The sequence below is a fragment of the Talaromyces atroroseus genome (genome assembly GCF_001907595.1).
Source record: "Talaromyces atroroseus strain IBT 11181 chromosome Unknown scaffold_15, whole genome shotgun sequence".
Lineage (NCBI taxonomy): Eukaryota > Fungi > Ascomycota > Eurotiomycetes > Eurotiales > Trichocomaceae > Talaromyces > Talaromyces atroroseus.
Genome location: NW_017971447.1, coordinates 466,960 through 480,005, shown reverse-complemented (window position 1 = coordinate 480,005; position 13,046 = coordinate 466,960). Strand labels below are relative to the sequence as shown.

The window sequence follows — 13,046 nt, the reverse complement described above, 5'->3', positions numbered from 1 at the left end:
GATTTTGCGTGGTATACCGGCTGTGGCGATTTGCTCTCCTTTCATATTCCTTCCTCAATACCATGTTTTAGACTGCTTGTCAATTAATTCAACACATCATGGGCCGTGTAACGCATCGGTGGTATAAAACCGATCGAGCCCGCGATTTCGACCATGAAACGGTACGTTCACAGCCTAGATGACTGATTGTCTACATACTAACGCAGAAAAGGACCGCTATGTGCGCATGCAGCAGATCTACCAGACCATCGATCGTCAAAGGTATCAATGGGTGGTGGTTCTCGTGGCTGGTGTCGGCTTTTTCCTGGATGGATATACAGTGAGCGTTCTCCGTCACCTGCTCACTCACTGAAGACGCATGGGCTGATCTCTCCCTCCTATCCAGCTGTTTGCTAGCAACATCGCGCTACCCATGATTGCGTACGTTTATTGGCAGGATGAGACCAGCTCGAGAAGGACGACGTTCATTAACATCGCCACACTGGCAGGCACATTTCTGGGCCAGATTACGTTCGGGTTTTTGGCGGATAGAAATGGCAGGAAAAAGATGTACGGGGCTGAATTGGTGCTGTTGATTGTGTCCACACTCGGCGTGACCATGGCCTCTACCGGTGCCAATAATAGCATGAGCATCTATGCCTGGTTGATTTGGTGGCGTATCATCACCGGCATTGGAGTTGGGGCTGATTACCCATTGAGCGCTGTGATTACGTCGGAGTAAGCTTCTATCGTTATATGAATACCTACATGCCAAACAGTACACTGACACGAACCAGATTCGCGCCGACAAAACACCGCGCTCGAATGTTGGCCTCGGTTTTCTTCATGCAGCCGCTGGGCCAGCTAGCCGGTAATCTGGTTGCCCTCATTGTCGTCGCCGTTACCAAAAACCACAACAACGAGGATTCAGTGCGGGCAGTGGATATCATGTGGCGATGGCTCATTGGTATTGGCGTTGTGCCTGGCGTGATAGCATCCTTGTTCCGGTTCGCCATTCCGGAGACTCCTCGCTATCTACTCGATATCGACAATGATCCCATCAAAGCCGAATTCGATGCTACAACTCTCTTCGGTACTGAAGAACAAACCGCCAACATTGACCTGGATCTCGACCGCCCCTGGGATGGCACCACGCTGCCCAAGTCATCGTCCTTCTCCTCGTACGCAAGTGGTGGCGCTGGCGGCTCCATTGACTCCGGAAGTATTGCGCCCAACACAGAATACACGCTGCACCCGCCCACGTTCCAGTCGCACTGGCGTAACGTCTGGGACGATGTGATATACTACTTTTGGAAGGAAGGCAACTGGCGTACTCTCCTCGGAACCTGCATCGCATGGATGCTCCTCGATTTTGGATTCTATGGCATCCAGCTCTCCAGTCCGCAGTTTCTGGCCAAAACCTGGGGCACGCTAAATCTGAACGGTCCTGCACCATCTTGGGAGACCACAGATAACCCAAATGAATCCATCTATACCATGTTCCTGTACACTTCGGTCGAGGCCATGGTCATCTTGAATGTCGGCAGCGTCGTTGGTGGCTTGCTGTTTATCGCTTTTGCGCCGAAAATTAATCGCGTCCATCTGCAGAAATATGGGTTTCTGGCCCTGGCTGCGTTGTTCATTGCAATGGGTGTGATGTTTATCACTGTCCACCGCGAGGGACCAGTAGCTATTGTGCTGTACGTCATTGGGCAGATGTTTTTTAATTTTGGTAAGCTTCTCTCAAATATCTTGATCTACCCATCTATCTATGTGCTCCATGATTCTAACGTATATAGGCCCCAACGCAACCACATACATGCTCCCTGCTGAACTCTACCCAACGCGCTACCGAGCAACATGTCACGGCTTGAGTGCGGCATCCGGCAAACTAGGCTCCATCCTCGTCGAACTGCTGACAGTCTACTACAATATCGGCAGCACATCAGCCGATGTGAGCAGCACAAGACGCTACGGCTGGATCCTGGTAGTGTTCAGCGCTGCTATGATTGTCGGGTCCATTGTGACACACTTCCTGATCCCGTCCGTGCAGCAGGGTAGGAGAGCCGGAAAGTGGAGCTGCAGTAGAGAGTGTTCAAGCTTCTGGTTTGATGAAAAGGAGAAAAGTTTGGAGAGCCTTGGGTTGGGAAGACTTGGTGAGAGCAGTAGGTATGCGGTACGAAGGACGAGATCGGTCCATCGATTACCTACGACTCCAAGGAGGTTCTTTGAGTGACCATTTTCTTAACTTTCCTTTTTTTCTACCTTCTTTACAGGGGTATAATTTCTTTGAATTATAATTCGTTGTATATATTGAAGCCTCGTTGAGGACTACATCACTAACTCTTTATTTTATTACTTTTTGCTCATTTAAAATATTAACGAGCACAATTCATATACTCTACGTAGCTAGTTGAACTTTTTGCCTTCATCTTACAGAGTGGCCATTTTTTTCAATCGACAAGCTCATTGGATTTTTTACAACCTAACGCTACAACAGCCAGGAAGGAGAAATTAGCAGCCGGACTCGGTGAGGGAGAGAGGTGGTGCAATGCCCGTACTGAGAAACAGCTGAATGTTGTCAGAATCAAGCTGGGCCCATCCACTGACGAGACCTGTAGGATCCTGTGGCAGGTAAGTCTAGGTGTCCGAGCTAGCTATTACATAGTAATTGTATATCTAGTAATGAATGGACGAAGACTATAAACAATTGAGACATTCAACAATTGAAAACTAGGATCTTTTTCCCCCTTGTTAAAAAGAAGGCAAAAAGAAAAAAGAGGCTAGGGCTAAACCACTAACTATCTATAACCCTAAGCCTCTCATTGCAAGGACCGACCTGTTTATCAATCTGATAATGAGCGAACCCTATTACACGACCATTTTCACTTTTAATTTGTTCCCCTCGATAATCTCGTCTTTTCGAGCAAACAACTCCGGCATGTCCCAAGTGACGCTGAGATAACGGCCATTGAGCCACTGCTGCTGCTCCTGAGTCAACCACGCAACAGTGTCAGCAGCCAATTCCGGCTTGTCTATCAGCGCCCCATGCATGTGATCCGGCATATTGGTGGCGAGTTCGGTAGGGACACCGCCGGGGTGAATGACAAATGCAACGACGCCTTTATCGCCGTATTCAGCTGCAATGAATTCAGTGAATCGTATCACAGCAAGTTTTGAGGACTGGTAAGCCGAAGCGCCAAAGAACGTTACATGAGCGCCGATGGAGCTGACGTTGACAATGGTTTTCAGGTCACTTTGCTGTATCAAAGGGAGGAATGCGCGGGTCATGAGATATGTTCCCTTGAGATTGATTTCCCATGTCTTCCACCACTCCATCGGGTCAGACTCGCTTACTTCCGTCCATTTTTCGAGATATCCCGCGTTGTTCAGGAGGATATCAAGTTTTCCGAACTTCTGTTGCACCTGGACGGCAGCCTCTGCAACCCCCTTGGGATCTGTCACGTCGAGATGCAGTTTCAGCACTTGCGGTGAGGTGCCTGCTGTCGCTGCTGCTGCAAGGATCTCCTTTTCGACCTCGTTTAGATTACTCCTTGCAGCGATGATGATGGCATGTGCACCAGCCTTGGCGAACGAAATGGCCGTGACTAGTCCAATACCCTTGGATGCGCCTGTTATGAGAACGACCCGTCCCTGGTGCGAGTATTTGGCGATAGCAGGGTAAGTGTCATGGTGATCAGAGGTGGTAAAGGCGTAAACTTTGGGGTCAGCCATTTTTTCCAGGCAAGTTTAGTGAATAACTGATGATTCTGTTCGACTGGTAGAGGCGCGAAACGTCCGGAGATAGAATCAGCGAAGGCAATGCTAGAGGAAATAAGAAATCTAGAATTTGAAGAAGAGCCCCCCATATTTATAGATTTCCATCGCCATCTGATACAGACATTCATAACCACCTTGCTGGTAGGTATTGCTCGGAGATACGCAACCGGCGATAGCATATATGCGTGCGGGCGGAGGCTTAAGCCTTAAGCATTCTGTAACCACACAATCGTTCCATCTCCGGGGGTATCGCTTTTCGGATCGTTCCAACTTCGGAGTTGTCGCCATTTCGGATTAATACGCTAGACATTTCGTTAGATATCTAGGTAGAATTTTCATTTTTTAGTCTGTGCATGAAAGAAAAACACGAGCCAACACATGAGAACAACTCATCATCATGACACAGACTTCTCCAGCCTTTCCCAATCATTTCAGAGTATTTTGATATGGGAGATATATGGAAACATAAAATAATTCTATTATTCCGATCCCCATTACCAAAGATATTTGCCAGCAAGACTCGTAAGATGTCAGAGGATTCATACATACAATGTCATACATACAATGTCTTGACATACATGGTACCGGTGCTGCAAATTGACGATATGGATTCATAGTATACGCCTTAAGGCCGGGATTATAGCTTTTTGGAGTAAAGAACTCTACTCTGTCTCGATTCTCTGTCTAAAAAGCACGCATAGTTAGCTAGGTCTGTTCAACGGATATAGAGGATTAAGCGTTGACCAACGTAGCACTACCGTTTCCTAACAGTCTAGGCGTCACAGACCTCTTAGCAAAGAGAGTATCCTCGCGAGTGACCATCATGGCACTCGTCAAAGTCAAGGTAAATACGGCATAGGTCGCCTCTATTCAGTACCTGGTCGAGTTTCACGCGGCGACTTGCAAAATGAGGTTGCATGCCATAACCTCCTAGAGATATATTCAGCCCTGCATTGGCCTCGGCTATCCACATCCGAATACTCAGTCCCGACTCCTATTTTCTAGACATAAGTAGCATCTCCCAATGTTGAGGCTTATTTTTAACCGCACTAGTCCCGATTAAGCTGAGGCGACAGCGATTGGCTGATGCTATCAGTAGTTGGCGGTCTGTCATTGGCCGGTTCGCTTTATGACATCATATCTTCGTAAGCTATTCCTATCTTGGACCACGCTTGCCGTATTAGGAAAGGCCCGCGTGTGCCTTTTCATACCCTAATTTCTCCTCGCGATTGGCTTTTTGGGCATTTTGCCCATAACAACACCGACATTTTCCAGTCAATTCCACTTTTCAGCACGCAAAATTGTCTATGTCGCCTTTTATATGCCTTGGCGCCCCATATCGCGTCTACTTAATTCGTGTATAATGTGGCTCTGTCGTTTTCTGATTGGGTTGCTTGAGAGTCTGGCCATAAGAACGGACTCATAGTGCTGCATCGGTGAAACAAGCCGTGGGAAGGGAATGGTAGATACAGAGTTTATAGTCTAAATATAAGTCAAGTAGTCTTTTTGGCGCGCGCAGGGATTATTAATAAGTAGTTGGCTGATTCCTGTTCATTCTTCTAAGTCTGATTCTTTCCTTGCTACTCCTTCGTTCTGAGGTTTCAGTCCTATTACGATCAAGACCGTCACGATTTGTCTTTCCTTCTCTCAACATAGTATACATTCGCTAAAGATAACCTGCGTTCCTGTCTTTCACTTTTTTTTCTCGACAACTCTGGCAAAGAATCCCAGTACCCCTTCTCTTCTCATTTCCTTTTCATTTTCCTCGTACGAAGGTATCAAATCTATCAACTACAAGGTATCTACAATCTCAAAGCCTCTAAGCAAAAGCAAATAGTGTTACTCACAAATTCCTTTTTTTGCAGCCGCTCGCTCGAGATATCAACCTCTCACTAAACTTCTCTGTTCAAAGTATTGTATAAACAAAGACAAGAGCGAAATACGCGAATAGGAACAACAGAAAAGAAACACGCCCTTCATACTCAACAAGAACACTCACAACAACCGCCAAAATGTCGAACATCGGAGGCCTCAGCGAAGGCATGATCAATTTGATCGTGTTCCTGGTCATTATAGGAGCCGGATTCATGGCCGCTATGGGCTGGGGTTTTGCTCGTTTGTTCAATGCTGGGGGGATGGAGGGCATCAACCCACACGAACCTGGGCAAGATCAGTTAAACTATATGCGGCAGGTACGATACCGGACCAGACTAGGCATGTTTGTTGCTGGTCAAGAGGCAATGAAGGCGCACAGAGATTCTAGGGCGACGGAGGAGGGTTCTATGGTCTAGCAGTGATCGTCGGAGGCTGATGCGATTTAATTGCTGAAGTGGACTTGTTGAGGATACTGTCAAATACCCTGGCAATGCTTATTGTGGCAAACCTCCTGGGTAATATGAGTACGTTATTTTGATCATCCTTGAGCCGGTGATCACATTTATTTGGCATCGATCCTATCTGCGCTGAGGATCAAATTCTACTACATCGTGGTGTTTCGGGAGTTATGTTGGGAGAACCACCGGATATCAGGGCTATATGACATTGGGGGATAAACTTATCGACTTGTTAAATTTGTATTCAACCAGACATACCAAAATTTTGAATGGTACTATTCATGTAGTATACTACTTATACAAGAAGCATATGTAAACAGCTATATAAAGCATTCTCTTGAAGTCGACGGCGTTTACAAACATGGTTACTTGAGTTATCAAATCTACACGCAGATTAATGTAGCTCTTGCAGTTCTTGTATAAATTCTCCTTCTTTGAAACCTTTTTATATTAGAATGTTAGAATGTAGATGCCATCTATACCGATTTCAACCAATTATCGGACGGTATTTGGTGTTTCACCGCCTTCATACCAATCTCCACCAAGACCATTTTCTGCCGCTAGAAGTTTCTCGACTCGCAGGTCGTAATTTTTCGAAGACGATGCGCCAATTTACCACAATTGTATATTGAGAGGCTCATTCTGAGCTTTATGAAAGCACAATGTCTCTATATTATGATGCATCGACACTTCTGAGCTCTTCTTCAACTCAGGGCGGATCGTTCAAATCGCGCATTTACAATTCCAAATCACTGAAAGCTTCCCCTGCGCAGATATATGCCCTTGTCACAGAGGCTTCAAAATGGGACATACTACTCAGGGAGGTCATTGAAAACGCCGGTGTGCTCCTATTAGAGCCAAAGGTATGAGCGAGCATGAAAATTCAATGCTCTTTTGGAAGGATGCTAACTAACACGAAAGAGGGACGTCTCCTGATAGTTAACGCCCTTATTATGGTTATTACTTGTTCATGACCATCTGCTCAGCAAAAATGGAATTGCCGCACCTGCATCACATCCCCTTCGTCAAGCGGTTGAAAGGCATAAAGCTCGGTTGAAAGCGGAACTCACGAAATCGCGGGTGCGCCGCGGTTGTGCCTCTATCCAAGATCTACAAGCTGCCGTTTTATCAGAAAAGAAAGCACTGCTTGGTCCGGAAGGGATAACGGAAAGTATGTACCCTCGTTGGGTGCGTATCAATAACATAAAGAGCACGCTCAAGGGGCAGATGGAGGCTACCTTTTCAGACCACTGCAAAGTGGACGACCTAAGTGAACTGAAAAGTGCGAAGCAAATTTATGTCGATCATCACATACCTGATTTGGTAGCTCTCGCGGCAGGCAGCGTCGACTTCTCGTCATCAAAGGCATACAAGGATGGAGAAATCATACTGCAGGACAAAGCATCCTGTTTCCCTGCCTACCTACTTTTGGGCGATGCAAATGGGACATGGGAGGGCGGAGATCTAGTCGATGGTTGCGCTGCTCCTGGAAATAAAACTACGCATCTAGCTTCTCTTCTCGCAGCACGACAAAACTTGTTGCGCTCCAAGAAGCAGCATGGCAGGTCTAAGATAATTTCAATGGATGCATCGGCTGTCCGTTCAAAAACCCTTCAAAAGATGGTTTCTGTTGCTGGAGCAGATAAGCTAGTCAATGTCCTCGCAGGGCAGGATTTTCTAGCTTTAGACCCAGAGGATGAACGATTTGAAGGTGTGACGGGCTTACTTCTTGATCCAAGTTGTTCAGGCAGTGGCATTATCGGTCGTGATGACGTGCCCAAGTTGGTTCTTCCGGGACAAGATAAACAGCCTAAATCCACGAACAGAGGCACCAAGCGCAAACGGCCTGCAGAGAACGATGCTGCCAAGCCAAGTCAGAAGCAAAATGAAGCCCAAAATAAAGACAGCATGGATTCAGAACGCTTACTTAAGCTGTCTAATCTTCAAACACATATCGTGGAACATGCGCTCAAATTCCCAGCCGCTTCTAAGGTTACGTATAGTACCTGCTCAATCCACATGCTCGAGAATGAATGCGTAGTTGAAAGGGTCCTCGCGTCTGAGATTGCGAGAAAGAGAGGCTGGAGAATTATGCGTCGCCATGAACAACCAGAAGGTTTACAGAAGTGGAGACATCGAGGGATCAGTGTTGACCCCGGTAGCAAATCAGCTGGTGGTGAACGGAAAAGTGGTATAAGTGTGAATTTGACAGATGAACAGTTGGATGCTTGTCTGCGGTGCTGGCCAGGTGATGAAGAGTGTACCGGAGGCTTTTTTGTTGCTGGTTTTGTACGAGATGAAGCTCTGGCAGAAGGGCCATTGGACTTGGAAGGAAAAAGGGCTCTGGATCATGACAAGGGACGCGATAATGAAAGCGAGTCTGACTGGGAAGGATTCTCAGACTAGAGTGCCATTCATTGGACGCAGAGGCAATATTAATACTGCCATGTCTAGCCACGTATTGAAGATATCCCGTCTCAAATCCCGACTAGCCCTAACCACCGAGTCCTAACTAAACTTTCTCTTCTTCTCAACTCGTAATAGATACTCCCTCTGTCAAAGCAGCGTGGTGTATATGAAACATGCGAGTATAAAAGAGATGGTGATCGACAAAGAACCTTCTGAAAGCCGTGCATGACAAAAATATTACACTCGTTTCCTTTTCTCACTTCCAAGGTTGTCATAAGTTGAGAGTGCTTTGTGGGCAAATTCGGCATTTTGTCCTTTTGTTGAAGTCATCAAAAAATCCCCGAATGATCATTGTTCGTCCGGTAAAGCGAACATTAGAGAATGAATTTAGCTTCATTGATTCGTACACGAAGTAGAAAGGCATTCCCTTTGAATATACCGAGATTCGAAGGCTCGGAATCATTTTGGAAAGAAATATAAATAGTATCTATATAATAAGATAGCCACCCTCACCGTATTTCGGCATCAATATCATTGTTGACTATCCCAAAAGGGTAATAAAGACTACGCATGGAATGAGACAAAATAACAAATAATCCTGCTTTTGTTCTAATTTGAGAAAATCGGACATGGACGCATTTTTTCGACATTCATCGACTTATAAGTATGGCTCATTGCGGCAACATGCAGTCAGGATGTGATGCGATACATAAAATAATTGTCCATTATAAACTGCACAAAGAGAACATATAAAATGTCGTGTCATTCTTAAGTTAATATATACAAGAAGTGCATATAATTCGCCGGTTGCGTTCTCACTTTCTGCTTTCCGAATATAGATCCAAAGCAGTCTCGTCGAAACAAAAGGGCACCCAGGTACATGAAAATTGTTTTGACTGCGCTTCCTTTGGTTTTGCCTTCTATGAGTTTCCTAATAAACAAGGTGGCTGCAGTCATGAAAAGGGATTCATATCAAAAATCGAGCCAAAGACGTTTCCCGAATCTTTTTGACCGGCTCTCTCACTCTTCGCATACAACCATGTCGAAACTCACACCAAGCGAGATTAAGGAACTGGCTTCCTGCTTACGTCTCAGGGTAGACTCACCAGGTGCGGATTGCTCACGAGTCCGCTACGCCATCGATCACATTCCTCATCATCTCCGCGCGTCGAAAATGATCAATCTCTTTGTCAAAGCTGGTCTATTCAATAAGTTGTGCTGCGTCCACGAAGGCTTGGATTCAAGTACTGTCTCGTCAATATTTGACTCCTTGCGAGCAGAGGTAATAGACTCAGTCCAGTCTCTGAGACAATATGCATATCTGCTTGGGCCAGATGAGAATATGGCCCTGGACCGTACCGCAGGTATCGAGGGAATGTGGAGGGAGTCCATAGACAAAGATCGATCCACACATTCTATGCACTGGAAATATCAAGCCGATCAATGCCAGGCCTGCATGCTTTCCAGGGTCGCCTCAAAGCCGGCGGTGCTACGAGAATTGCGAACCCTAATTTTGGGAAAAGTGACAAGCACAGGCAGTACGATTCTGATTCTTTCATTCATTAATGAATGGATCATGCTTACGGATCAAAAGGATGAGTTGTTCTACTTGTCTGGACAACGGGCTGCTGTTATCAAAAATGCGAAGCAGGAATGGAGGAAAATGAAGGCTATGACGGAACACCACAATACACAGCAACAGCGTGTTAGCTCTCATAAGGCTCACATTCTCACCGAAAGGATACTTGAAAATTCCAAGCCGCGTCCTTCTGTGGCATCATTATCTCGCCCACCTAGTCGAAATGCTCACGAGTTTGCGGAAATTGAATCTATTCTGCGAAGTTACGGGTCGGACATAGAGACAGATGCCTCTCATCTACCTCCTTCTGAAGAAAGCTATTCGTCTTCGACTATCAGTGACTACTCCCATGGTGACAGCATGACGACGATGAACAGTTTGCATAATGAAGGAAATATTTCCGATCATTTTCATCCAGATGGTGCTCTATCATACTGTATGCATGGCCCCTGGCCATCCACAGAAGGATTGCAAGATCCGCGTCCCCGAGTCTCAGTCACTCCTGACTCATCAGCGGGGACACTTGTTACATCGTTTGTAACATACCCCGAGTTCCACGGATTGCACAGGTCTTCAGAGTCAGAGGCTGAGTTGCCTAACAGACTCACCATTCCTCCGCTTCGCTCACACTCTCCCTTTGCTGTTCCACATCTTATTCCTTCACGCCGTCCGTCTATGTCTTCTCCATATCGTTCTGTACCAGGATTGAATACTACTGCCCAGGATAGACAGTGGCCAGAGTCACGATGAGAGACTGGTCGACGACTTGTGAGGTGGGCATGATAGGCCGTTGAGGGAAAAAGAAGCTATGAACCCATTTTCAGTGGATCGAGATATGAAAATGGCGAAACAATGGGACCTCCAAGGATTTCCAGGGACTATTTCTATGTTTTTAGATGAGTTGTATATAAGAATCCAGTTTTAAGTGTTCAGAACAAAGTACCTCATCATCTACACTATCCAAGCCACATATCATCGATAATCCTTTGGGATGATATTTTTCATCAGCTCGTGACTCTTGCTGTAGTCAATCCTCACATCAACAACAGCTACACCCTGGAACTCGAGTGCCTCCTTCATAACACTCTTCAACTCCCCAGTCGTAGTAACCCTATATCCCTTCGCGCCTTCAAATGCCTCTGCGAACTTGACAAAATCGATGCCTCCCAGCTTGATTCCCGAGCTACGGCCATATTTGGCTTCCTCCTGGAATTCAACCATATTATACGCCGAATCGTTCCAAATGAAATGCGTGATGTTGCACTTTTGTTGCACCGCTGTGGCCAGTTCCTGGGAGCTGAACATAAATCCGCCATCCCCGCTAATGCTAACGACCTTTTTTGAACATGGTTTTGGTTCTTGCGTTAGACTCGCTGCGATTGCCCACGGGAGACCGACGCCGAGTGTCTGTTGGCCATTGGAGCAGAGCAAGTGGCGTGGTGAGTAAATCTGGAAGTACCGCATCATGTATATGTAAACAGTGCCAACATCAACAGCAACAACGGTATCCTTGGGAAGATAATGGCGCAATTGGTAGACGAAATGGGTTGGCTGCACTGGTCCATCTAATATGATATTTGCTGTCGCAGTTGACTGCCACTTGTCAATCTCCTGACGAATATTCTCCAGCGCATCCTCCGCACCAGACCAGAACTTGGGCTTGAAAGCTTGAATGCTAGAGGCCATTTCGTCGATAATATCTGCAGGATTACCAACGAGCTCAACCTGCGGCATGTAATGCTGCGATACCCTGGCATCGGTATAATCGACGTGGATAATATTATGGATGGTGGTTGGATTGTCTACGTTCCATGTTTCTGCGTCATATTCGTAGGGATCGTAGCCCACGGTGATAATGAGGTCGGCTCTAGCTAGTATTTTATCGCCCGGCTGGTTTCTGAACAGTCCTACGCGACCGTAATAGCGATTCAGGAGATCCTCGCTGATTGCGCCTGCGGCCTGAAACGTCTCAACAACCGGCAGTGTGTGGTTCATGATCATTCGGCGGACCGCATGCACAACAGATGGATCCGCTGATCTCATACCTAGCAAGATGACTGGGTATTTGGAACCCAAGAGCTTGTCGACTGCAATCTTGCCGAGTTTCGCATTGCTTGATCCGTAGCCGGGAGACTCGAAGCTAAGCGCAGGGAATGGAGGGACCCCGACTGAAGTACTCTTGATAATATCCATGGGCAAAGCCACCGCAGTTGCACCCTGTGGGAATCTCCGTGCCTGGCGAAAGGCATTTGCAATGACCTCGCTCACTTGATCTTCGACTCCCACTTGGATCACTGACTTGCACACGCCTTCTAAAACCTTGTTCACATCGAGAGACTGGTGGGTATGCCGGGCTGCTTGCAATCGCGATACTGTGCCTGCAATTGCAAGGACTGGATCTCCCTCGGTTGTTGCTGTGGCCAGTCCAGTGACAAGATTACTTGTTCCAGGCCCCGAAGTGACCAAACAGACGCCTGGCAGACCAGTCAATCGGCCGACTGCTGCGGCCATGAAAGCGGCATTTTGTTCGTGGCGACAAACTATGAGCTTGATGCTGGGATGGTCTCTCAGCGCGTCGAATACCCCATCCACCTTGGCTCCGGGGATGCCAAAGACGATCTTGACGCCGGCGTTGGCCAGCGAATCGACGATCACGTGGGCCAAGTTGCGATTCGACATAGTTTCTGCTGGGAATACTAGATATATGTCACAGTAGAGAATATGCCCAGGAAGAATGATCACCACGTCTTTGAGGCGGCTGGCTTGGTTAGGTACTAGTGGCGCGGTAATTGCGTACAAGGGCCATTTTTGCACAAAATTTGCAATGACACTCGGCATAGATTATTCGATTCTCTGATAGCATAGGATTATACGCCTACTTCTATGCCTTTGTCCGTTTTCTATCTAGGTAGGCTTTTGATCGATATACGCCTCGTAATTGCAAATGCAAAGAAATTGTCGAACAA

General features: G+C 46.7%; 5 protein-coding genes across 5 annotated transcripts; 3 read left to right on the top strand and 2 right to left on the bottom strand.

The window, feature by feature from the left end:
* Positions 1-98: 98 nt before the first annotated feature.
* On the top strand, positions 99-2,665 carry UA08_08743 (hypothetical protein; the record flags this gene model as incomplete). The annotated part of the gene is made up of 7 exons (XM_020263640.1): positions 99-161; positions 212-319; positions 386-717; positions 777-1,711; positions 1,779-2,144; positions 2,480-2,613; positions 2,663-2,665. 7 exons carry the CDS (start codon positions 99-101, stop codon positions 2,663-2,665), a joined length of 1,941 nt encoding a protein of 646 aa, XP_020116261.1.
* Positions 2,666-2,850: 185 nt separating this feature from the next.
* Positions 2,851-3,714, bottom strand: UA08_08742 (hypothetical protein; the record flags this gene model as incomplete). Its single annotated transcript, XM_020263639.1, has 1 exon — positions 2,851-3,714. The coding sequence occupies one exon, from the start codon at positions 3,712-3,714 to the stop codon at positions 2,851-2,853; it is 864 nt and encodes a 287-aa protein (XP_020116256.1).
* Positions 3,715-6,754: 3,040 nt separating this feature from the next.
* UA08_08741 (hypothetical protein) lies at positions 6,755-8,498 on the top strand (the record flags this gene model as incomplete). Its single annotated transcript, XM_020263638.1, has 2 exons — positions 6,755-6,955; positions 7,032-8,498. The coding sequence occupies 2 exons, from the start codon at positions 6,755-6,757 to the stop codon at positions 8,496-8,498; spliced, it is 1,668 nt and encodes a 555-aa protein (XP_020116255.1).
* Positions 8,499-9,540: 1,042 nt separating this feature from the next.
* Positions 9,541-10,830, top strand: UA08_08740 (hypothetical protein; the record flags this gene model as incomplete). Its single annotated transcript, XM_020263637.1, has 1 exon — positions 9,541-10,830. The coding sequence occupies one exon, from the start codon at positions 9,541-9,543 to the stop codon at positions 10,828-10,830; it is 1,290 nt and encodes a 429-aa protein (XP_020116258.1).
* Positions 10,831-11,052: 222 nt separating this feature from the next.
* Positions 11,053-12,886, bottom strand: UA08_08739 (hypothetical protein; the record flags this gene model as incomplete). The annotated part of the gene is made up of 2 exons (XM_020263636.1): positions 11,053-12,776; positions 12,856-12,886. 2 exons carry the CDS (start codon positions 12,884-12,886, stop codon positions 11,053-11,055), a joined length of 1,755 nt encoding a protein of 584 aa, XP_020116257.1.
* Between the last annotated feature and the right edge of the window lie 160 nt (positions 12,887-13,046).